Genomic DNA, 22500 nt, shown 5'->3' with positions numbered 1-22500 from the left:
ATCTCAAGTAACAGTGGTGGGTCGGCGTGCCTGGTGTACTTTGCTGCCAGCCATGGCCACGCCCACCTCCTGCCCTGCCTGCTGGGGGCGGGGCTCAGCGTGGAGGGCAGCGGCACTGACGACATAACACCACTGATGGTGGCTGCCACAAATGGCCACAAGACGACGTTAGAGAAGCTGCTCAGCCTTGGTGCCGACCCGCTGGCTGTTGACAATGGAGGTGAGTGGGTGTGGCGGTGGTGGTGGTGGTGATTTTTAAGGTGGTGGTGGTCGTGGTAAGGCGGTGATTTTTAAGGTATTGCTGTTGTTGTTGTTGGTGGTGGTAAGGTATGATTTTTAAGGTGATGTTTTTTACGGTGGTGATTTTTAAGGTGGTGGTGATGTTGTTGTTGTTGTTGTTGGTGGTGGTGGTGGTAAGGTATGATTTTTAAGGTGATGGTGATGTTGTTGTTGTTGTTGGTGGTGGTGGTGGTAAGGTGGTGATTTTTAAGGTGATGGTGATGTTGTTGTTGTTGTTGGTGGTGGTGGTAAGGTATGATTTTTAAGGTGATGGTGATGTTGTTGTTGTTGTTGTTGGTGGTGGTGGTGGTAAGGTGGTGATTTTTAAGGTGATGGTGATGTTATTGTTGTTGTTGTTGGTGGTAAGGTGGTGATTTTTAAGGTGATGGTGATGTTGTTGTTGTTGTTGGTATTGGTGGTGGTAAGGTGGTGATTTTTAAGGTGGTGGGGATGTTGTTGTTGTTGTTGGTGTTGGTGGTGGTAAGGTGGTGATTTTTAAGGTGATGGTGATGTTGTTGTTGTTGTTGGTATTGGTGGTGGTAAGGTGGTGATTTTTAAGGTGATGGTGATGTTGTTGTTGTTGTTGGTATTGGTGGTGGTAAGGTGGTGATTTTTAAGGTGGTGGGGATGTTGTTGTTGTTGTTGGTGGTGTTGGTGGTAAGGTGGTGATTTTTAAGGTGGTGGTGATGTTGTATTTTTTTTTTTTTTTTTTTTTACAGCAAAGGAGACAGCTCAAGGGCACAAAAAAGTAAACATTAATAAAAAAAAAAAGCCCGCTACTCGCTGCTCCTAAAAAGAATCCAAAGAGGTGGCCGAAAGATAAGTCAGTTTCGGGAGGAGAGGTGTCCTGATACCCTCCTCTTGAAAGAGTTCAAGTCGTAGGCAGGAGGAAATACAGATGAAGGAAGATTGTTCCAGAGTTTACCAGCGTGAGGGATGAAAGAGTGAAGATGCTGGTTAACTCTTGCATAAGGGGTTTGGACAGTATAGGGATGAGCATGAGGAGAAAGTCGAGTGCAGCGGGGCCGCGGGAGGGGGGGAGGCATGCAGTTAGCAAGTTCAGAAGAGCAGTCAGCGTGGAAATATCGATAGAAGATAGAAAGAGAGGCAACATTGCGGCGGAATTTAAGAGGTAGAAGACTATCAGTATGAGGAGGAGAGCTGATGAGACGAAGAGCCTTTGCCTCCACTCTGTCCAGAAGAGCTGTGTGAGTGGAGCCCCCCCACACATGAGATGCATACTCCATACGAGGGCGGACAAGGCCCCTGTATATGGACAGCAACTGTGCAGGGGAGAAGAACTGGCGGAGACGGTACAGAACGCCCAGCCTCGAGGAAGCTGATTTAGTAAGAGATGAGATATGAAGTTTCCAGTTGAGATTTTGAGTTAAGGATAGACCGAGGATGTTTAGTGTTGTTGTTGGTGGTGGTGGAAAGGTGGTGATTTTTAAGGTGATGCTGATGTTGTTGTTGGTGGTGGTGGTAAGGTGGAGATTTTTAAGGTGATGGTGGTTACGGTGGTGATTTTTAAGGTGGATGTGATGTTGTTGTTGTTGGTGGTGGTAAGGTGGTGATTTTTAAGGTGATGGTGGTTACGGTGGTGATTTTTAAGGTGGTTGTGATGTTGTTGTTGTTGTTGTTGGTGGTGGTGGTAAGGTGGTGATTTTTAAGGTGGTGGTGATGTTGTTGTTGTTGTTGGTGGTGGTGGTGGTAAGGTGGTGATTTTTAAGGTGATGGTGATGTTGTTGTTGTTGGTGGTGGTGGTAAGGTGGTGATTTTTAAGGTGTTGTTGTTGTTGGTGGTGGTGGTATGGTAGTGTTTTTTATGGTGGTTTGGCTCGGCTTTCATGTTTGGATAGTTAAAAGAGAGAAAGAAGGGGGGATAGGGAAGGATAAAGTTGGAGGAAATTGGAAGGAAGTGGGAGAGATAAAAGGTGGCGGGCTGTCCGCCTTGCTTTGTACATGTTTTCTATCTATCTAGGTGTGTAGGTACTGACGTCTATGGCTTTGCTCTTGGATTTGAGTATATTTTTTTCCTGGCGTTATGTTGTGTATTTGTTTTCAGGTGTTCCTCTGTCTAGGATATTTGTTTGTCTCCTAAACCATGAGTGCTTTTTCTGTCTTTCATAGTTGCCTTTGAGGTTCGTAAAATGGTGATCCTGAAGTGCTCTCGTTTTGGTGAAGATTTTGTCGGCTTGTGTGTGAAAAGTGTAGTTTATTGGTTCTATTCCTGCTTCTTCATGCTAACTGCATGCCTCCCCCCCTCCCGCGGCCCCGCTGCACTCGACTTTCTACTCATGCTCATCTCTATACTGTCCAAACCCCTTATGCAAGAGTTAACCAGCATCTTCACTCATTCATCCCTCACGCTGGTAAACTCCTCCATCTGTATTTCCTCCTGCCTAAGACTTGAACTCTTTCAAGAGAAGGGTATCAGGACACCTCTCCTCCCGTATTTGATCTTGCTTTCGGCCACATCTTTTGCTTCTTTTTTAGGAGCAGCGAGTAACGGGCTTTTTTTTATTATTGTTTTCTTTTTTTGTGTGCCCTTGAGCTGCCTCCTTTGTTGTAAAAAAAAAAAATGCATGCGTTCTAGCGTGTCAACGGCGGCGGCCGGCGACAAAAGCTCGTAGCCTCGTCTTGAATGAAGTTTGGTACATACAATACTTATTTTGTTCCTACCATGAGGTAATAACTGTGTTTCGTACAGTATTACATTTGTTTATACTAAACAGACCAACAAACAAACTGGCTGTGGTAACTACAATGAACTAGTCGTCGTTGTAGCGTACGTTCGTGTGTGTGTGTGTGTGTATGCGTTCCAGCGTGTATCGGCGGCAGCAGCCGGCGTCACTTCCTTCCTTTTCTCCTTCCTTCCTCCCTACCCCCCTCCTATCCCTCCCTACCCCCTCTTCTGGAGCCCAGGAAACAGGGAAACAAGCGCGAGGGAGAGAAACGTACAGGGGAAGGAGGGAGGGAGGTAAAACGTATGGATTATTTTGTGAATTCAGAACGAAAAGGAAAGTGAAATAGTAATAATGAAAAAAATACTCGCATGAGATGGAGGGAGAGGGGGTGGCAGCACTCTCTCTCTCTCTCTCTCTCTCTCTCTCTCTCTCTCTCTCTCTCTCTCTCTCTCTCTCTCTCTCTCTCTCTCTCTCTCTCTCTCTCTCTCTCTCTCTCTCTCTCTCTCTCTCTCTCTCTCTCTCTCTCTCTCTCTCTCTCTCTCTCTCTCTCTCTCTCTCTCTCTCTCTCTCTCTCTCTCTCTCTCTCTCTCTCTCTCTCTCTCTCTCTCTCTCTCTCTCCTGCAGCAGGAAGTAATAATAAGGAAATAATAAAAAAAGATGTAACATTTCAAGGGACAAATTTCAGCCTGACTTTTATCCGTGTGAACGAAAATAATGACAAAGCAAAATATAGACAACTTATTAACTTTTTGCTCTTCCTTTTGAACATTCCACCATCGTCATCCCCACCACCACCACCACCACCACCACCACCACCATCACCACAACCACCACCACAACCATAACGACCACCACCATCACCACCACCACCACCACAACGACAACTACCATCACCACCATCACCACCACCACCATCACCATCACCACCACCACAACCACCACCACACCACCACCATCACCACCACCACACCACCACCATCACCACCACCACCACACCACCACCACCATCACCACCACCATCACCATCACCACTACCACCACCACCACCACCACCACCACCACCATCACCACCACCACCACCACCACCACCACCACCACCATCATCACCACCACAACCACTACAAAACCCACCACCATCATCACCTTCAGCACTATTATCATCACCACCACCACCACCAAAATCAACACCACCATCATCACCATCACCACCACCAACACCGCCACAATCACCACCATCATGACCATCATCAGCATCACCACTATCACCAACACCAACACCACCACCACCATCATCAGTCATCACCACCACCACCAACATCACGACAACCACCACCACCACTGTTACCACCACCACCACCACCACCAGTGACAACAACAACAACAAGAGGAAGAAAAGGAAGAAGAAGTAGAAGTAGAAGGAGGACGAAGGAAGAAAAGAGGAGGAAGAAGAAAAAGAGGAGGAAGAAGAAGAAGAAGAAGAAGAACAAGAACAAGAAGAACAAGAAGAAAAAACAAGAACAAGAACAAGAAGAAGACGAAGAAGAAAAAGAAAAAAAAGAAAAATAGAAAGAAAAAAAAGAAGAGGAAGAACAAAAGGGATAAAAAGAGGAAGAATAAGACGAAGATGAAGAGTGGAAGAAGAAGAAGAGGAAGAAGAAGAAGGAAGAAGAAGAAGAAAAAGAAGAAGAAGAAGAAGAAGATGATGAAGAAGAAGAAGAAGAAGAAGAAGAAGAAGAGAAAAAGAAGAATAGGAGGAAGAAGAAGAAGAATATGAGGAAGGAAAAGAAGAAGAGGAAGAAGAAGAAGAAGAGGAAGAAGAAGAATAGGAAGAAGAAAAGGAAGAAGAAAAGGAAGAGGAAGAAGAAGAAGAGGAAGAATAATAATAAGAGGAAGAAGAGGAAGAGTGGGAAGAAGATGAATAAAATTAACAGCGAGGTACATTGATCATGCGTGTGTACGATATTAGTTTTGCGAGTGGAGATGTCTCCATTCTTCCTCCAAGCCTGTGACAAGCGACAGAGTTACTTCCGTTTTTTTTTTATATATATATATACCTTATATTCTTTATATTTTCCACTCGTTTCTTTTCATTTTTTATTCATTATTGGTTTACACTATTGATTCGGTACCAGTACTTAGTGTTCATGAGCGTTATCGTTGTTCAGATAAATGAGTACGATGCTTGGTGTTACAGGCGCGAAAATTTGAAAACGTCGGATCGGATAGGGTTAATGCAATCAATCGCTGGTGTGGTAAGTCGTTTGTATAGATGGTGTATAATGTTGGCGAAATTGCGCTCCCTTGTGGAACTCCCGCTGTTAGTTTGAGGGGGGGACCCGTGTAATTCCCGATTTCTATCTTTGCGCGTCTGTGTATGATGAAGTTGTTTAAGAATTTGGTGGTGGTATCTGGGAGATTTAAATGGGCTATTTTATATTGCAGGCCATCATGCCAAGCTTTGTCGAATGCTTTTGAAACATCTCTTAGCATTAAGTAACATTGTTTCTTCTGTGCTGTGTGATGTGCTAGTGTCTCGTGTACAGTGGTGAGTGCTGTATCTCTTCCTCGTTTGTTTCTGAAGCCATGCTGAGTTTTATTTAATATATTATTTTCTCCTAAAAATTGTCTGAGTCTCGTGTTCATGATTTTTTCCATGATTTGTAGTGACTTCTAATAAAGAAATTGGTCTGTGGTTTATTGGGTTGGTGTGGTCTGTGTTAGGTTTGGGTATTGGTTAGATGATTGCAATTTTGAATTTCTTGGGAGATATCCCATAGAGAGGGTGTGGTTGAGTAGCCATTAGAGCTTTATTAGTGCGTTTTCTGGTAGATTTTTCAGTACTGATTTGTTGATTTTAGTTAACCCGGAGTATCATTTTTGAGGTATTTTACTGGGCTTTGTATTTCTGTTTGTGAGATAAGCGTGTCTGTGTGCTGTGTGCCTTGGGGTCTGCCTATATTTGATATATTATGTGTGCTGCGTGTTGCTTCATCTATTTGAAGGTATTCTTCGACTTCTCTTTGTTGTTCTGTGTCATATTGAGCGTTTTCCTCGGGAGTAATTTTAAATATGTTTTCCCAGATTTCCCGGAACGTTTCTTCTTTCTCTTCGTCTTCTGTTAGTTTACGGTTGTTTTTGATGAGATGTTGTTTTACTGGTGTTTTGTTTGCCTCAAGTTTATTGAACTGTTTCCAAAAATTTTGAGGATCGTGATAACTTTTTGTTAGTTTTGTTAGTGACTGGGTGTAGTTTTTGTCTCTGATGTTTTCGCTTTCTTTCTGTGTTTCTGTTCTTAGTGTTTTGTGTCGATTATATTGTACTATATTCCAACCTTGTACTTCTTCTTGTAGATGCAATTGTTGGAACTGGTGTTGGAGGTGTCTTAAACTTGGCCTTGATATCTGTTTTTGCGATATGATTTTTCTTTTCATTGGTATATTGTTTCCTTGATAATATGATCTTCTATTTCTTTCGTTTCTTTTTCTTATTCCACTTCCTCTTTTAGATTTTCCCAATTTGCCTTTCTCATACCAAATGTTGGAGGGATTGAGTTAGTGATGGCTTTGTTTGTTAACGTAATGATTATGTAAAGATGCTCTGAAGTGGTAGGTGGCCGAGGGTTTATTATTGCGTTATGTGTGGCTTTGTTACTGGATATTACCATGTCGTATGTTGTAGTTCGTGTGTTTTGAGAGAAGGGGTGGTGGTGGTGGGGTTTATTGTATAGTGGTTGAGGTGATGATTTTTGTGTCTTCCTTTCCTCCACTCCTCCTTAACCTCACTCCTCTAGATATCCTTCCTCTCCCTCCTTTCTTTATCCTTCCTCTCCCTCCCCTCATTCTCCTTCCTCTCCCTCCTTTCTTTATCCTTCCTCTACCTCCCCTCCTTCTCCTTCCTCTCCCTCCCCTCATTCTCCTTCCTCTCCCTCCCCTCCTTCTCCTCTCTCTCCTCCTTCTCCTTCCTCTCCTCCCCCTTCTCCTTCCTCTCCCTCCCCTCCTTCTCATTCCTCTCCCTCCCCTCCTTCTCCTTCCTCTCCCTCCCCTCTTTCTCCTTCCTCTCACTCCCCTATTTCTCCTTCCTCTCCCTCCCCTGTTTCTCCTTCCTCTCCCTCCCCTCTTTCTCCTTCCTCTCCCTCCTTTCCTACTCCTTCCCCTCCCTCCCCTCCTTCTACTTCCTCTCTCTCTCCTCTTTCTCCTTCATCTCTTCCCCTCTTTCTCCTTCCTCTCCTCCTCTCCTTCTCATTCCTCTCCCTCCCCTCCTTCTCCTTCCTCTCTCCCCTCTTCTCCTTCCTCAAACTCCCTCTCCTTCTCCTTCCTCTCCCCCTCCTTCTCCTTCCTCTCCCTCCTCCTTCTCCTTCCTCTCCTCCCTCCTTCTCCTTCCTCTCCTCCCCTCCTTCTCCTTCCTCTCCTCCTCCTTCTCCTTCCTCTCCCTCCCCTCCTTCTCCTTCCTCTCCCTTCCCTCCTTCTCCTTCCTCTCCCTCCCTCCTTCTCCTTCCTCTCCTCCTCTCTCCTTTTCTCCCCTCCCCTCCTTCTCATCCTCTCCTCTCTCCTTCTCCTTCCTCTCCTCCCCTCCTTCTCCTTCCTCTCCTCCTCTCCTTCTCCTTCCTCTCCCTCCCCTCCTTCTCCTCTCTCTCCTCCCCTCCTTCTCCTTCCTCTCCCTCCCCCTTCTCCTTCCACTCCCTCCCCTCCTTTTCCCTCCTCTTCCTCCCCTCCTTCTCCTTCCTCTCCCCTCTTTCTCCTTCCTCTCACTCCCCTCCTTCTCCTTCCTCTCACTCCCCTCATTCTCCTTCCTCTCCCTCCCCTCCTTCTCCTTCCTCTCCCTTCTTCTCCTTCCTCTCCCTCCTTCTCCTTCCTCTCCTCCCCTCCTTCCTTCCCCTCCCCTCCTTTACCTTCCTCTCTCTCCCCTCCTTCTCCTTCCTCTATCTCCCCACCTTCTCCTTCCTCTCCCACCCCTTCTCCTTCCTCTCCTCCCCTCCTTCTCCTTCCTCTCCTCCCCTTCTCCTTCCTCTCCCTCCCCTACTTCTCCTTCCGATTCCTCCCCTCCGTCTCCTTCCTCTCCCTCCCCTCCTTCTCCTGCCTCTCCTTCTCCCTCCCTCTTCTCCTTCCTCTCCCTCCCCTCCTTCTCCTTCCTCTCCCTCCCCTCCTTCTCCTTCCTCTCCCTCCCCTCCTTCTCCTTCCTCTCCCTAACCTCCTTCTCCTTCCTCTCACTACCCTCCTTCTGCTTCCTCTCTCCTCCTTCTCCTTCCTCTCTCTCCCCTCCTTCTCCTTCCTCTCCCTCCCCTCCTTCTCCTTCCTCTCCCTCCTTTCTTTCTCTTTCCTCTCCCTCCCCTCCTTCACCTTCTCCTCTCCCTCCTCCTCTCCTCCTCCTTCCTCTCAACTCCCCTTCTCCTTCCTCTCCCTCCCCTCCTTCTCCTTCCTCTCCCTCCCCTTCTTCTCTTTCCTCTTCCTCCCCTCCTTCTCCTTCCTCTCCCTCCCCTTCTCCTTCCTCTCCCTTCCCCCTTCTCCTTCCTCTCGCTCCACTCCTTCTCCTTCATCTTCCTCCCCTCCTTCTCCTTCCTCTTCCTCCCCTCCTTCTCCTTCCTCTCCCTCCCCTCCTTCTCCTTCCTCTCCCTCCCCTCCTTCTCCTTCCTCTCCTTTCCCTCCTTCTCCTTCCTCCCTCTCCTTCTCCTTCCTCTCCTCCTCCTTCTCCTTCCTCTCCTCCCCCTTCTCCTTCCTCTCCCTCCCTCCTTCTCCTTCTCCTCCTCCTTCTCCTTCTCCCTCCTCCTTCTCCTTCCTCTCCTCCTCTCTCCTTCTCCTCCTTCTCCTTCCTCTCCTCCCTCCTTCTCCTTCCTCTCCCTCCTCCCCTCCTTCTCCTTCCTCTCCTCCTCCTTCTCCTTCCTCTCCTCCTTCTCCTTCCTCTCCCTCCCCTGGTTCTCCTTCCTATCCCCTCCTCCTTCTCCTTCCTCTCCTCCTCCTTCTCCTTCCTCTCCCTCCCCTCCTTCTCCTTCCTCTCCTCCTCCTTCTCCTTCCTCCTCCTTCTCCTTCCTCTCCTCCCCTTCTCCTTCCTCTCCTCCCCTCCTTCTCCTTCCTCTCCCTCCTTCTCCTTCCTCTCCCCTCCTTCTCCTTCTCTCCTCCCTCCTTCCTTCCCCTCCCCTCCTTTACCTTCCTCTCCCTCCCCTCCTTCTTCCTCTCCTCCTCCTCCTTCTCCTTCCTCCTCCTCCCTCCTTTCTCCTTCCTCTCCTCCCCTCCTTCTCCTTCCTCTCCTCCCCTCCTTCTCCTTCCTCTCCCTCCTCCTTCCTTCCTCTCCCTCCCTTCTCCTTCCTCTCCTCCCTCCTTCTCCTTCCTCTCTCCCTCCTTCTCCTTCCTCTCCCTCCCTCCTTCTCCTTCCTCTCCTCCTCCTTCTCCTTCTCTCTCCCCTCCTTCTCCTTCTCCTCTCCCCTCCTTCTTCTTCCTCTCCCTCCCCTCCTCCTTCCTCTCCCTCCTCTCCTTCTCACTCCTCTCCTTCCCCTCCTTCTACTTCCTCTCACTCCCCTTCTCCTTCCTCTCCCTCCCCTCCTTCTCCTTCCTCTCCCTCCCCTCATTCTCCTTCCTCTCCTTCCCTTCTCCTTCTCTCCTCCTCCCCTTCTCCTTCCTCTCCTCCCTCCTTCTCCTTCCTCTCCTCCTCCTTCTCCTTCCTCTCCCCCTCTTCTCCTTCCTCTCTCCCTCCTTCCCTCTCCTCCCCTCCTTCCTTCCTCTCCCTCCCCTCCTTCTCCTTCCTCTCCCCTCCTCTTCTCCTTCCTCTCCCTCCCCTCCTTCTCCTTCCTCTCTCCCCTCTTCTCCTTCTCTCCTCCCTCCTTCTCCTTCCTCTCCCCCCCTTCTCCTTCCTCTCCCTCCCCTCCTTCTCCTTCCTCTCCCCCCTTCTCCTTCCTCTCCTCCTCCTTCTCCTCTCCTCCTCCTTCTCCTTCCTCTCCTCCCCTCCTTCTCCTTCCTCTCCCTCCCCTCCTTCTCCTTCCTCTCCCCTCCTCCTTCTCCTTCCTCCCTCCTCCTTCTCCTTCCTCTCCTCCCCTCCTTCTCCTTCCTCTCCCTCCCCTCCTTCTCCTTCCTCTCCTCCCTCCTTCTCCTTCCTCTCTCCACCTCCTTCTCTCCTCTCCCTCCCTCCTTCTCCTTCCTCTCCCTCCTCCTTCTCCTTCCTCTCCCCTCCTCTTCTCCTTCCTCTCCTCCCCTCCTTCTCCTTCCTCTCCTCCTCCTTCTCCTTCCTCTCCCCTTCTCCTTCCTCTCCCTCCCCTCCTTCTCCTTCCTCTCCCTCCCCTCCTTCTCCTTCCTCTCGCGCCCCTCCTTCTCCTTCCTCTCCTCCTCCCCTCCTTCCTCTCCCCTCCCTCCTTCTCCTTCCTCTCCTCCCTCCTTCTCCTTCCTCTCCTCCTCCTTCTCCTTCCTCTCCTCCCCTTCTCCTTCCTCTCCCTCCCCCTTCTCCTTCCTCTCCCTCCCCCTTTCTCCTCCTTCTCCTTCCTTTCCCTCCCCTCCTTCTCCTTCCTCTCCCCTCCTTCTCCATCCTCTGCCTCACCTCCTTCTCCTTCCGCTCCCTCCCATCCTTCTCCTTCCTCTCCCTCCCCTCCTTCTCCTTCCGCTCCCTCCCATCTTTCTCCTTCCTCTCCCTCCCCTCCTTCTCCTTCCTCTTCCTCCCCTCCTTCTCCTTCCTCTCCTCCCCTCCTTCTCCTTCCTCTCCCCTCCTTCTCCTTCCTCTCCTCCCCTCCTTCCTTCCTCTTCCTCCTTCTCCTTCCTCTCCTCCTCCTTCTCCTTCCTCTCCCTCCCCTCCTTCTCCTTCCTCTCCTCCCTCCTTCTCCTTCCTCTCCTCCTCCTTCTCCTTCCTCTCCTCCCTCCTTCTCCTTCCTCTCCTCCTCTCCTTCCTCTCCTCCCTCCTTCTCCTTCCTCTCCTCCCCTCCTTCTCCTTCCTCTCCTCCCCTCCTTCTCCTTCCTCTCCTCCTCCCTCCTTCTCCTTCCTCTCCTCCCTCCTTCTCCTTCCTCTCCTCCCCTTCTCCTTCCTCCTCCCCTCCTCCTTCCTCTCCTCCCCTCCTTCTCTTCCTCCCTCTTTCTCCTTCCTCACCCTCCCCTCATTCTCCTTCCTCTCACTCCCCTCCTTCTCCTTCCTCTCCCACCCCATCTCCTTCCTCTCCCCTCCCCTCCTTCCTTCCTCTCCTCCCTCCTTCTCCTTCCTCTCCTCTCCTTCTCCTTTCTCTCTCCCTCCCCTCTTTCTCCTTCCTCTCCCTCCCCTCCTTCTCCTTCCTCTCACTCCCCTCCTTCTCCTTCCTCTCCCTCCCCCGTTCTCCTTCCTCTCCCTCCCCTCCTTCTCCTTCCTCTCCCTCCTCCTTCTCCTTCCCTCTCCTCCCCTCCTTCTCTTTCCTTTTTCCTCCCCTCCTTCTCCTTCCTTTCTCTCCCCTCCTTCTCCTTCCTCTCCCTCCCCTCCTTCTCCTTCCTCTCCCTCCCCTCCTTCTCCTTCCTCTCCCGCTCCTCCTTCTCCTTCCTCCCTCCCCTCCTTCTCCTTCCTCTCACTCCTACCTTCTCCTTCCTCTCCCTCCCCTCCTTCTCCTTCCTCTCACTCTTCTTCTTCTCCTTCCTCTGCCTCCCCTCCCTCACCTTCCTCTCACTCCTCCTTCTCCTTCCTCTCCCTCCTCCTTCTCCTTCCTCTCCCTCCTCCTTCTCCTTCCTCTCCCTCCTCCTTCTCCTTCCTCTCTCCTCCCCTCCTTCTCCTTCCTCTCTCTCCTCGCCTTCTCATTCCACTCCCTCCCTCCTTCTCCTTCCTCTCCTCCCTCCTTCTCCTTCCTCCCCTCCTCCTTCTCCTTCCTCTCCTCCCCTCATTCTCCTTCCTCTCACTCCCATCTTCTCCTTCCTCTCCCTCCCCTCCTTCTCCTTCCTCTCACTCCCGCCTTCTCCTTCCTCTCCCTCCCCTCCTTCTCCTTCCTCACAATCCCCTCCTTCTCCTTCCTCTCCTCCCTCCTTCTCCTTCCTCTCCCTCCCCTCTCCTTCCTCCTTCCTCCTTCTCCCCTCCTTCTCCTTCCTCTCCCTCCTCCTTCTCCTTCCTCTCCCCTCCTTCTCCTTCCTCTCACTCACCTCTTTCTACGTCCTCTACCTTTCCTCCTTCTCCTTCCTCTCCGTCCCCTCTTTCTCCTTCCTCTCCCTCCCCTCTTTCTCCTTCCTCTCCCTCCCCTCCTTCTCCTTCCTCTCCCTCCCCTCCTTCTCCTTCCTCTCCCTTCCCTTCTCCTTCCTCTCCCTCCCCTCCTTCTCCTTCCTCTCCCTCCCCTCCTTCTCCTTCCTCTCCCTCCCTCCTTCTCCTTCCTCTCCCTCCCCTCCTTCTCCTTCCTCTCCCTCCCCTCCTTCTCCTTCCTCTCCCTCCCTTCCTTCTCCTTCCTCTCACTCCTTCTCCTCCTTCTCCTTCCTCTCACTCCCTCCTTCTCCTTCCTCTCCCTCCCCTCCTTCTCCCTCCTGTAACCCCCCTCTTCTCCTTCCTCTCCCTCCCCTCCTTCCTCCTCCCTTCCTCTCTCCTTCCTCTCCTCCTTCTCCTTCCTCTCTCCTCCCTTCCTTCTCCTTCCTCTCCCTCTCCTCCTTCTCCTTCCTCTCCTTCTTCTCCTTCTCCTTCCTCTCCATCCCCTCCTGCTCCTACCTCCCCCTCCCCCCTTCACCGTCCTCGTCCTCCCCTCCTTCTCCTTCCTCTTCCTCCCCTCCTTCTCCTTCCTCTCCCTCCCCTCCTTCTCCTTCCTCTCTCCTCCTCCTTCCTCTCCTTCCTTCTCCTTCCTCCCTCCCCTCTCTATCCTTCCTCTCCCTCCCCTCCTTCTCTTTCCTCTCCCTCCCCTCATTCTCCTTCCTCTCCTTCCCCTCCTTCTCCTTCCTCTCCCTGCCCTCCTTCTCCTTCCTCTTTCTCCCCTCCTTCTCCATTCTCTCCCTCCCCTCCTTCTCCTTCCTCTCCTTCCCCTCCTTCTCCTTACTCTCCCACCCCTCCTTCTCCTTCCTCTCCTTCCCCTCCTTCTCCTTCCTCTCCCTCCTCTCCTTATCCTTCTCTCCCTCCTCCTCCTTCTCTCCTTCCTCTCCCTCCCCTCCTCCTTCCTCTCCCTCCCCTCCTTCTCCTTCCTCTCCCTCCCCTCCTTCTCCTTCCTCTCCCTCCCCTCCTTCTCCTTCCTCTCCCTCCCCTCCTTCTCCTTCCTCTCCCTCCCATTCTCCTTCCTCATCCTCCTCTTCTCCTTCCTCTCCCTCCCCTCTTTCTCCTTCCTCTCCCTCCTCCCTTCTCCTTCCTCTCCCTCCCCTCCTTCTCCATCCTCTCCTCCCCTCCTTCTCCTTCCTCTCACTCCTTTTTTCTCCTTCCTCTCCCTCCCCTCCTTCTCCTTCCTCTCCCTCCCCTCCTTCTCCTTCCTCTACCTCCCCTCCTTCTCCTTCCTCTCCCTCCTTCTCCTTCCTCTCCCTTCCTCTCCCTCCCCTCCCTCTCCCTTCCTCTCCTCCCCTCATTCTCCTTCCTCTCTCCCTCCTTCTACTTCCTCTCCCTCCCCACTTTTCCTTCCTCTCCCTCCCCTCCATCTCCTTCCTCTCCCTCCCCTCCTTCTCCTTCCTCTCCCTCCCCTCCTTCTCCTTCCTCTTCCTCCCCTCCTTCTCCTTCCTCTCCCTCTCATCCTTCTCCTTTCTCTCCCTCCCCACCTTTTCCTTCCTATCCCTAACCTCCTTCTCCTTCCTCTACCTCCCCTCCTTCTCCTTCCTCTACCTCCCCTCCTTCTCCTTCCTCTCCCTCCCCTCCTTCTCCTTCCTCTCCCTCCCCTCCTTCTCCTTCCTCTCACTCCCCTCCTTCTCCTTCCTCCTCCTCCTCCTTCTCCTTCCTCTCCCTCCCCTTCTCCTTCCTCTCCTCCTCCTTCTCCTTCCTCTCCTCCCCCCTTCTCCTTCCTCTCCCTCCCTCCTTCTTCCTCTCCCTCCCCTCCTTCTCCTTCCTCTCCTCCTTCTTCTCCTTCCTCCCCTCCTTCTCCTTCCTCTCCTCCCCTCCTTCTCCTTCCTCCTCCTTCTCTTCCTCTCCCTCCCCTCCTTCTCCTTCCTCTCCTCCTCTCCTTCTCCTTCTCTCCTCCCCTTCTCCTTCCTCTCCCTCCTCCTTCCTCTCTCCCTCCCCTCCTTCTCCTTCCTCTCCTCCTCTCCTTCTCCTTCTCTCCTCCCTCCTTCTCCTTCCTCTCCCTCCCCTCCTTCTCCTTCCTCTCCCTCCCCTCCTTCTCCTTCCTCTCCCTTCCCTCCTCCTTCCTCTCCCTCCCCTCCTTCTCCTTCCTCTCCCTCCCCTCCTTCTCCTTCCTCTCCCTCCCCTCCTTCTCCTTCCTCTCACTCCCCTCCTTCTCCTTCCTCTCCCTCCCCTCTTTCTCGTTCCTCCCCCTTCCCCCCTTCTCCTTCCTCTCCCTCCCCTACTCCTTCCTCTACCTCCCCTCCTTCTCCTTCCTCTCACTCCCCTCCTTCTCCTTTCTCTCCATCCCCCCCTTCTCCTTCCTCTCACTCCCCTCCTTCTCCTTTCTCTCCATCCCCCACTTCTCCTCTCTCTCTCCCTCCCCTCCTCCTTCCCTCTCCTCCTCCTTCTCCTTCCTCTCCCTCCCCTCCTTTTCCTTCCTCTCCCTCCCCCTTCTCCTTCTCCTTCCCTCCCCTCTTCTCCTTCCTCTTCCTTCCTTCCTTCTTCCTCTCCCTCCCCTCCTTCTCCTTCCTCTCCCTCCCCTCCTTCTCCTTCCTCTCTCCTCCTTCTCCTTCTCTCTCCCTCTCCTTCTCCTCTCCTTCCCCTCTTCTCTCTCTCCTCCTCTTTCTCCTTCCTCTCCTCCCCTCCTTCTCCTTCCTCTCCCTCCCCTTCCCTTCTCTCCTCCCCTCCTTCTCCTTCCTCTCTCCTCCTTCTCCTTCCTCTCCCTCCCCTCCTTCTCCTCCTCCCTTCCCTCCTTCTCCTTCCTCTCTCCTCTCTCTCCTCTTCTCCTTCTTTATCTCTCCTCCCCTCCTTCTCCTTACTTTCCCTCACCTCTTTCTTCTCTCCTTCCTCTCTCCCTCCCCTCCTTCTCCTTCCTCTCCTCCCCTCCTTCTCCTTCCTCTCCTCCCTCCTTCTCCTTCCTCTCCTCCCCTCCTTCCTCCTGTCATGTCCTCTCCCTCCTCCTTCTCCTTCCTCTCTCCTCCCCTCTTTCTCCTTCCTCTCCTCCTCCTCTTCTCCTTCCTCTCCCTTCCCTCCTCCTTCCTCTCCCTCCCCTCCTTCTCCTTCCTCTCCCTACCCTCCTTCTCCTTCCTCTCCCTCCCCTCCTTCTCCTTCCTCTCCCTCCCCTCCTTCTCCTTCCTCTCTCTCCCCTGCTTCGCCTTCCTCTCAACTCCCCTTCTCCTTCCTCTCCCTCCCCTCCTTCTCCTTCCTCCCCCCTTCTCCTTCCTCTCCCTCTCCTCTCCTTCCTCTCACTCCCCCTTCTCCTTCCTCTCCCCCTCCTTCTCCTTCCTCTTCCTCCCCTCCTTCTCCTTTCTTTCCCTCCCCTTCTCCTTCTCTCCCCCCTCCTTCTCCTTCCTCTCCCTTCCCCTCCTTCTCTCTTCCCTCCTTCTCCTTCCTCTCACTCCTCTTCTTCTCCTTCCTCTTCCTCCCCTCCTTCTCCTTCCTCTCCGTCCTCTTCTTCTTCCTCTCTCCTCCCCTCCTTCTCCTTCCTCCTCCCCCTTCTCCTTCTCTCCCCCCCTCCTTCTCCTTCTTCCCCCTTCTCCTTCCTCTCCTCCCCTCCTTCTCCTTCTTCTCCTCCTCCTTCTCCTTCCTCTCCTCCCTCCTTCTCCTTCCTCTCCTCCCTCCTTCTCCTTCCTCTCCCTCTCCTTCTCCTTCCTCTCCCTCCTTTCCTTCTCCTTCCTCTCCCCCCCTTCTCCTTCCTCTCACACCCCTCCTTCTCCTTTCTCTCCCTCAATCCTTCTCCTTCCTCTCCCTCTCCTTCTCCTTCCTCTCCCTCCCTCCTTCTCCTTCCTCTCCCTCCCCTCCTTCTCCTTCCTCTCCTCCTCCTTCTCTCCTTCCTCTCCTCCTCTCCTCCTCCTTCCTCTCCCTCCTCCTTCTCCTTCCTCTCCCTCTCCTTCTCCTTCCTCTCCTCCTCCTTCTCCTTCCTCTCCCTCCGCTCCTTATCCTTCCTCTCCTCCCCTCCTTCTCCTTCCTCTCCTCCTCCTTCTCCTTCCTCTCCCTCCCCTCCTTCTCCTTCCTCTCCTCCTCTTCTCCTCCTTCTCTCCTCCCCTCCTTCTCCTTCCTCCTCCTCTTCATCTCCTTCCTCTCCTCCTTCCTTCTCCTTCCTCTCCTCCCCTAATTCTCCTTCCTCTCCCTCCTTCCTCTTCCTCTCCTCCTCCTTCTCCTTCCTCCTCCCCTCCTTCTCCTTCCTCTCCCTCCCTCCTTCTCCTTCCTCTCCTCCCTTCCTTCCTTCTTCTCCTCCTCCTTCTCCTTCCTCTCCTCCTCCTCCTTCCTTCCTCTCCTCCTCCTTCTCCTTCCTCTCCCTCCCCTTCTCCTTCCTCTCCTCCCTCCTTCTCCTTCTCCTCTCCTTCTCCTTCCTCTCCTCCTCCTTCTCCTTCCTCTCCCCTCCCCTCCTTCTCCTTCCTCTCCCTCCTCTTCTCCTTCCTCTCCCTCCCTCTTTCTCCTTCCTCTCCTCCCCTCCTTCTCCTTCCTCTCCTCCTCTTTTCTCCTTCCTCTCTCCCCTCCTTCTCCTTCCTCTCCTCCTCCTTCTCCTTCCTCCCCTCCCTCCCTTCTCCTTCCTCTCCTCCCTCCTTCTCCTTCCTCTCACTCCTTCTTCTCCTTCCTCTCCTCCCTCCTTCTCCTTCCTCTCTCCTCCCCTCCTTCTCCTTCCTCCCTCCCTCCTTCTCCTTCCTCTCCCCTCCTTCTCCTTCCTCTCCCTCCCCCTTCTCCTTCTCTCCTCCTCCTTCTCCTTCCTCTCCCTCCCTCCTTCTCCTTCCTCTCCTCCTCCTCCTTCCTCTCCTCCTCCTTCTCCTTCCTCTCCCTCCCTCCTTCTCCTTCCTCTTCCTCCTCCTTCTCCTTCCTCTCCTCCTCCTTCTCCTTCCTCTCCCCTCTTTCTCCTTCCTCTCCTCACCCCTTCTCCTTCCTCTCCTCCTCCTTCTCCTTCCTCTCCCTCCCCTCCTTCTCGTTCCTCTTCTCCCCTCCTTCTCCTTCCTCTCCTCCTCCTTCTCCTTCCTCTCCCTCCCCTCCTTCTCCTTCCTCTTCCTCCCCTTCTCCTTCCTCTCCCTCCCCTTCTCCTTCCCTCCTCTCCTCTCCTTCTCCTTCTCCCTCCTCCTTCTCCTTCCTCTCCTCCCTCCTTCTCCTTCTCTCCCTCCCCTCCTTCTCCTTCCTCTCCCTCCCCCTTCTCCTTCCTCTCCCTCCCTCCTTCTCCTTCCTCTTCCTCCCCTCCTTCATCTTCCTCTCCCCTCCTTCTCCTTCCTCTCTCCCCTCCCTCCTTCTCCTTCCTCTCCTCCTCTTCTTCTCCTTCCTCTCCCTCCTCCTTCTCCTTCCTTTCCTCCCTCCTTCTCCTTCCTCTCCTCCTCTCCTTCTCCTTCCTCTCCCTCCCTCCTTCTCCTTCCTCTCCTCCCCCTTCTCCCTCTCTCTCCCCTCCTTCTCCTTCCTCTCCCCCCGCTCCTTCTCCTTCCTCTCCCTCCACTCCTTCTCCTTCCTCTTCTGCCCCTTCTCCTTCCTCTCCCCTCCTTCTCCTTCCTCCCTCCTCCTTCTCCTTCCTCTCCCTCCCCCTTCTCCTTCCTCTCCTCCCCTCCTTCTCCTTCCTCTCCCCCCCTTCTCCTTCCTCTCCTTCCCTTCTTCTCCTTTCTCTAAGTCTCTTCCTCTCCTTCCTCTCACTCCTCCGTCTCCTTCCTCTCCCTCCCCTCCTTCTCCTTCCTCTTCCTCCTCTCCTTGTCCTTCCTCTCACTCCTCTTCCTCTTCCCTCTCCTCTCCTTCTCTTCCTCTTCTTCTCCTTCCTCTCCCTCCCTCCTTCTCCTTCCTCTCCCTCCTCCTTCTCCTTCCTCTTCCTCCCTCCTTCTCCTTCCTCTCCCTCCTCTGTTCTCCTTCCTCTCCTCCCCTCCTTCTCCTTCCTCTCCCTCCTCCTTCTCCTTTCTCTCCTCCCCTCCTTCTCCTTCCTCTTCCTCTCCTCCTTCTCCTTCCTCTCCTCCTCCTCCTTCTCCTTCCTCTCCCTTCCTCCTTCTCCTTCCTCTCCCTCCCCTCCTTATCTTTCCTCGCCCTCCCCGTCTTCTCCTTCCTCTTCCTCCCCTCCTTCTCCTTCCTCTCACTCCTCTTCTTCTATTTCCTCTCCCTCCCCTCCTTCTCCTTCCTCTTCCTCTTTTCTTCTCCCTTCTCCCTCCCCTCCTTCTCCTTCCTCTCCTCCTCCTTCTCCTCTCCTCCCCTCCTTCTCCTTCCTCTCCCTCCTCCTTCTCCTTCTTCCTCCCCTCCTTCTCTCCTCTTCCTCCCCTCCTTCTCCTTCCTCCTCTTCTTCTCCTTCCTCTCCCTCCCCTTCTCCTTCCTCTCCTCCCCTCCATCTCCTTCCTCTCCCTCCCCTCCTTCATCTTCCTCTCCCTCCTCCTTCTCCTTCTCTCCCTCCCCTCCTCCTTCCTCTCCTCCCCTCCTTCTCCTTCCTCTCCCTCCCCTCCTTCTCCATCTCCTCCCCCTTCTCCTTCATCTCCCTCCCCTCCTTCTCCTTCCACTTCCTCCTCCTTCTCCTTTTCTCATCCCTCTCCTTCTTTCTCTTCCTCCCTCCTTCTTCTTCCTCTCCTCCTCTCCTTCTCCTTCCTCTCCTCCCTCCTTCTCCTTCCTCTCACCCCCCTTCTCCTTCCTCTCCCTCCCTCCTTCTCCTTCCTCTCCTCCTCTCCTTCTCCTTCCTCTCCCTCCTTCTCCTTCTTCTCCCTCCCCTCTCCTTCTCCTCTCCCTCCTCTTCTCCTCCTTTCTCTCCCTCCCCTCCTTCTCCTTCCACTACCTCCCCCGTCTCCTTCCTCTTCCTCCACTCCTTCTCCTTCCTCTCACTCCTCTTCTTCTCCTTCCTTTCCCTCCCCTCCTTCTCCTTCCTCTCACTCCTCTTCTTCTCCTTCCTATCCCTCCCCTACTTCTACTACCTCTCCCACCCCTCCTTCTCCTTCCTCTCCCTCCCCTCCTGCTCCTTCCTATTCCTCCCCTCCTTCTCCTTCCTCTCACTCCTCTTCTTCTTCTTCTTCTCCCTCCCCTCATTCTCCTTCCTCTCCCTCCTCTTCTTCTCCTTCCTCTCCCTCCCATCTTTCTCCTTCCTCTCACTCCCCTCCTTCTCCTTCCTCTCACTCCTCTTCTTCTCCTTCCTCTCCCTCCTCTCCTTCTCCTTCCTCTCACTCCTCTTCTTCTCCTTCCTCTCCCTCCCCTCCTTCTCCTTCCTCTCCCTCCCCTCCTTCTCCTTCTTCTCACTCCTCTTCTTCTCCTTCCTCTCCCTCTCCTCCTTCTTCTACCTCTCCCTCCCCTCCTTCTCCTTCCTCTCACGCCTCTTCTTCTCCTTCCTCTCCCTCCCCTCCTTCTCCTTCCTCTCCCTCCCCTCCTTCTCCTTCCTCTCACTCCCCCCTTCTCCTTCCTCTCCCTCCCCTCCTTCTCCTTCCTCTCACCCCCCCCTTCTCCTTCCTCTCCCTCCCCTCCTTCTCCTTCCTCTCACCCCCTCCTTCTCCTTCCTCTCACCCCCAATTCTCCTTCCTCTCACTCCCCCCTTCTCCTTCCTCTCCCTCCCCTCCTTCTCCTTCCTCTCACTCCCCTCCTTCTCCTTCCTCTCCCTCCCCTCCATCTCCTTCCTCTCCCTCCCCTCCATCTCCTTCCTCTCCCTCACCTCCTTCTCCTTCCTCTCCCTCCCCTCCTTCTCCTTCCTCTCCCTCCTCCTCCTTCCTCCTCTCCCTCCCCTCCTTCTCCTTCCTCTCCCTCACCTCCTTCTCCTTCCTCTCCCTCCCCTCCTTCTCCTTCCTCTCCCTCACCTCCTTCTCCTTCCTCTCCCTCCCCTCCTTCTCCTTCCTCTCCCTCCCCTCCTTTTCCTTCCTCTCCCTCCCCTCCTTCTCCTTCCTCTCCCTCCCCTCCTTCTCCTTTCTCTCAATCCTCTTCTTCTCCTTCCTCTCCCTCCCCTCCTTCTCCTTCCTCTCCCTCCCCTCAAAATGTTAGAATCGGTGCAGAGGAGGATGACTAAGATGATTCAGGGGTTGATAAACTTGCCATACGAGGAAAGACTCAAACAGTTAAACTTGCATTCTCTAGAAAGGCGAAGGGTGCGTGGAGACATGATCGAGGTTTATAAATGGATGAAGGGCTTTAATAAGGGAGACATTCATAAGGTTTTGTTGGTAAGAGAACCGGGTAGGACACGAAGTAACGGGTTTAAACTGGATAAATTCAGATTCAACAGGGACATAGGCAAAAATTGGTTTACTAACAGGGTGGTGGATGAGTGGAATAGGCTTAGCAGTCATGTGGTGAGTGCCAATACAATTGTCACATTCAAAAATAGACTAGATAAATTCATGGACAGCGATATTAGGTGGGGTTAGATACACGGGAGCTTAGGGTCAAAGGAGCTGCCTCGTACAGGCCTACCGGCCTCTTGCAGACTCCTGCGTTCTTATGTTCTTATGTTCTTATGTTCCTTCCTCTCACTCCTCTTCTTTTCCTTCCTCTCCCTCCCCTCCTTCTCCTTCCTCTCACTCCCCTCCTTCTCCTTCCTCTCACTCCTCTTCTTTTCCTTCCTCTCCCTCACCTCCTTCTCCTTCCTCTCACTCCTCTTCTTCTCCTTCCTCTCTCTCCCCTCCTTCTCCTTCCTCTCCCTCCCCTCCTTCTCCTTCCTCTCCCTCCCCTCCTTTTCCCTCCTCTCCCTCCCCTCCTTCTCCTTCCTCTCCCTCCCCTCCTTCTCCTTCCTCTTCCTCCCCTCCTTCTCCTTCCTCTCACTCCTCTACTTCTCCTTCCTCTCCCTCCCCTCCTTCTCCTTCCTCTCACTCCCCTCCTTCTCCTTCCTCTCCCTCCTCTCCTTCTCCTTCCTCTCCCTCCCCTCCTTCTCCTTCCTCTCCCTCCTCTTCTTCTCCTTCCTCTCACTCCTCTTCTTCTCCTTCCTCTCCCTCCCTTCCTTCTCCTTCCTCTTCCTCACCTCCTTCTCCTTTCTCTTCCTCCCCTCCTTCTCCTTCCTCTTCCTCCCCTCCTTCTCCTTCCTCTCACTCCTCTTCTTCTCCTTCCTCTCCCTCCCCCCTTCTCCTTCCTCTCCCTCCCCTCCTTCTCCTTCCTCTCCCTCCCCTCCTTCTCCTTCCTCTTCCTCCCCTCCTTCTCCTTCCTCTCCCTCCCCTCCTTCTCCTTCCTCTCCCTCCCCTCCTTCTCCTTCCTCTCCCTCCCATAATTCTCCATCCTCTCCCTCCCCCCTTCTCCTTCCTCTCCCTCCCCTCCTTCTCCTTCCTCTTCCTCCCCTCCTTTTCCTTCCTCTCCCTCCCCTCCTTCTCCCTCCCTCCCCTCCTTCTCCTTCCTCTCCTCCCCCTTCTCCATCTCTCCCTCCCCCTCCTCCTTCCTCTTCGTCCCCTCCTTTTCCTTCCTCTCCCTCCCCTCCTTCTCCTTCCTCTCCCTCCCCTCCTTTTCCTTCCTCTCCTCTTCTCCTTCTCCTTCCTCTCCCTCCCCCTTCTCCTTCCTCTCCCTCCCCTCCTTCTCCTTCCTCTCCCTTCCCTCCTTCTCCTTCCTCTCCCTCCCTTCCTTCACCTCAACCGCCGGAGATAAGAAGGACCGAAAAGATGTTAAGTGGCGTGCTCATCGTAGAAAGTGACATTTTACGCACAATTGAAAAGATTAAAGTAAGCAAAGCTCCTGGTCCAGACAAAATTACCCTTAGGGTCTTAAAAGAAATCAAACATCAAATTTGTAAACCGCTTTCCATCATATTCAATACATCTTTAACAGCTGGAAAAGTTCCGTCGGATTGGAAACTTGCAAATGTCACACCAATTTTCAAAAAGGGGGACAAGTCTCATCTAGGAAACTATCGACCAATTAGCCTGACATCTATTGTTTGTAAGTTAATGGAGACTATCATTCGCGACAATATGGTGAAATTCTTCGAAGAAAATAGTATAATAAATAATTCGCAACATGGCTTCCGTATTAAACGTTCGTGTTTGACTAACTTACTTGATTTTTTTCACTATATTTTTGAGGTGTTCGATGAAAGTAGATGAAGCAGAGTACTGTGTACAGTTTTGGTCTCCCTATTACAGAAAAGACATAGAAAAGTTGGAACGGGTTCAACGAAGAGTAACAAAGATGATTCCTAGGTTGAGAAATTTATCATATGAACAAAGGCTTAAAGAAGTAAATTTATTCAGCCTATCAAAACGAAGAATGCGAGGCGATCTGATAGATGTGTTTAAAAAGTTTAAAGGATTCAGTGATTTTAATGCGGAAGATTACTTTACAATTGATCGATCAAATAGAACAAGAAGAAATCACAATTTGAAGATAAGTGGTAAAAGATTCTCGTCGCACGAAGCTAAACACTTCTTCTTCAATCGAGTTGTTAATGTTTGGAACTCTCTACCCTGTGATGTCGTTGATATTACAACAGTTACGGCCTTCAAGAATAGATTGGACAAGTATTTTGAATTCAACCAGCA

The 22500-nt window shown here is 52.8% G+C and overlaps 1 protein-coding gene across 1 annotated transcript in view; it reads left to right on the top strand.

Moving 5' to 3' along the window:
• LOC126993139 (ankyrin-3-like) overlaps positions 1–22500 on the top strand; it is a 96416-nt gene that overhangs the window by 72578 nt on the left and 1338 nt on the right. The window contains exon 4 of the mRNA XM_050851999.1: positions 1–220. This exon is cut by the window's left edge and continues 81 nt beyond it. Coding sequence (XP_050707956.1) covers positions 1–220 — 220 coding nt within the window. The remainder of the gene's footprint in view (positions 221–22500) is intronic.

This window comes from Eriocheir sinensis, unplaced genomic scaffold (genome assembly GCF_024679095.1).
Source record: "Eriocheir sinensis breed Jianghai 21 unplaced genomic scaffold, ASM2467909v1 Scaffold568, whole genome shotgun sequence".
Taxonomy (NCBI): Eukaryota; Metazoa; Arthropoda; class Malacostraca; order Decapoda; family Varunidae; genus Eriocheir; species Eriocheir sinensis.
The sequence above is the reverse complement of the archived record's forward strand: the minus strand, read 5'-3'. Positions and strand labels throughout refer to the sequence as shown.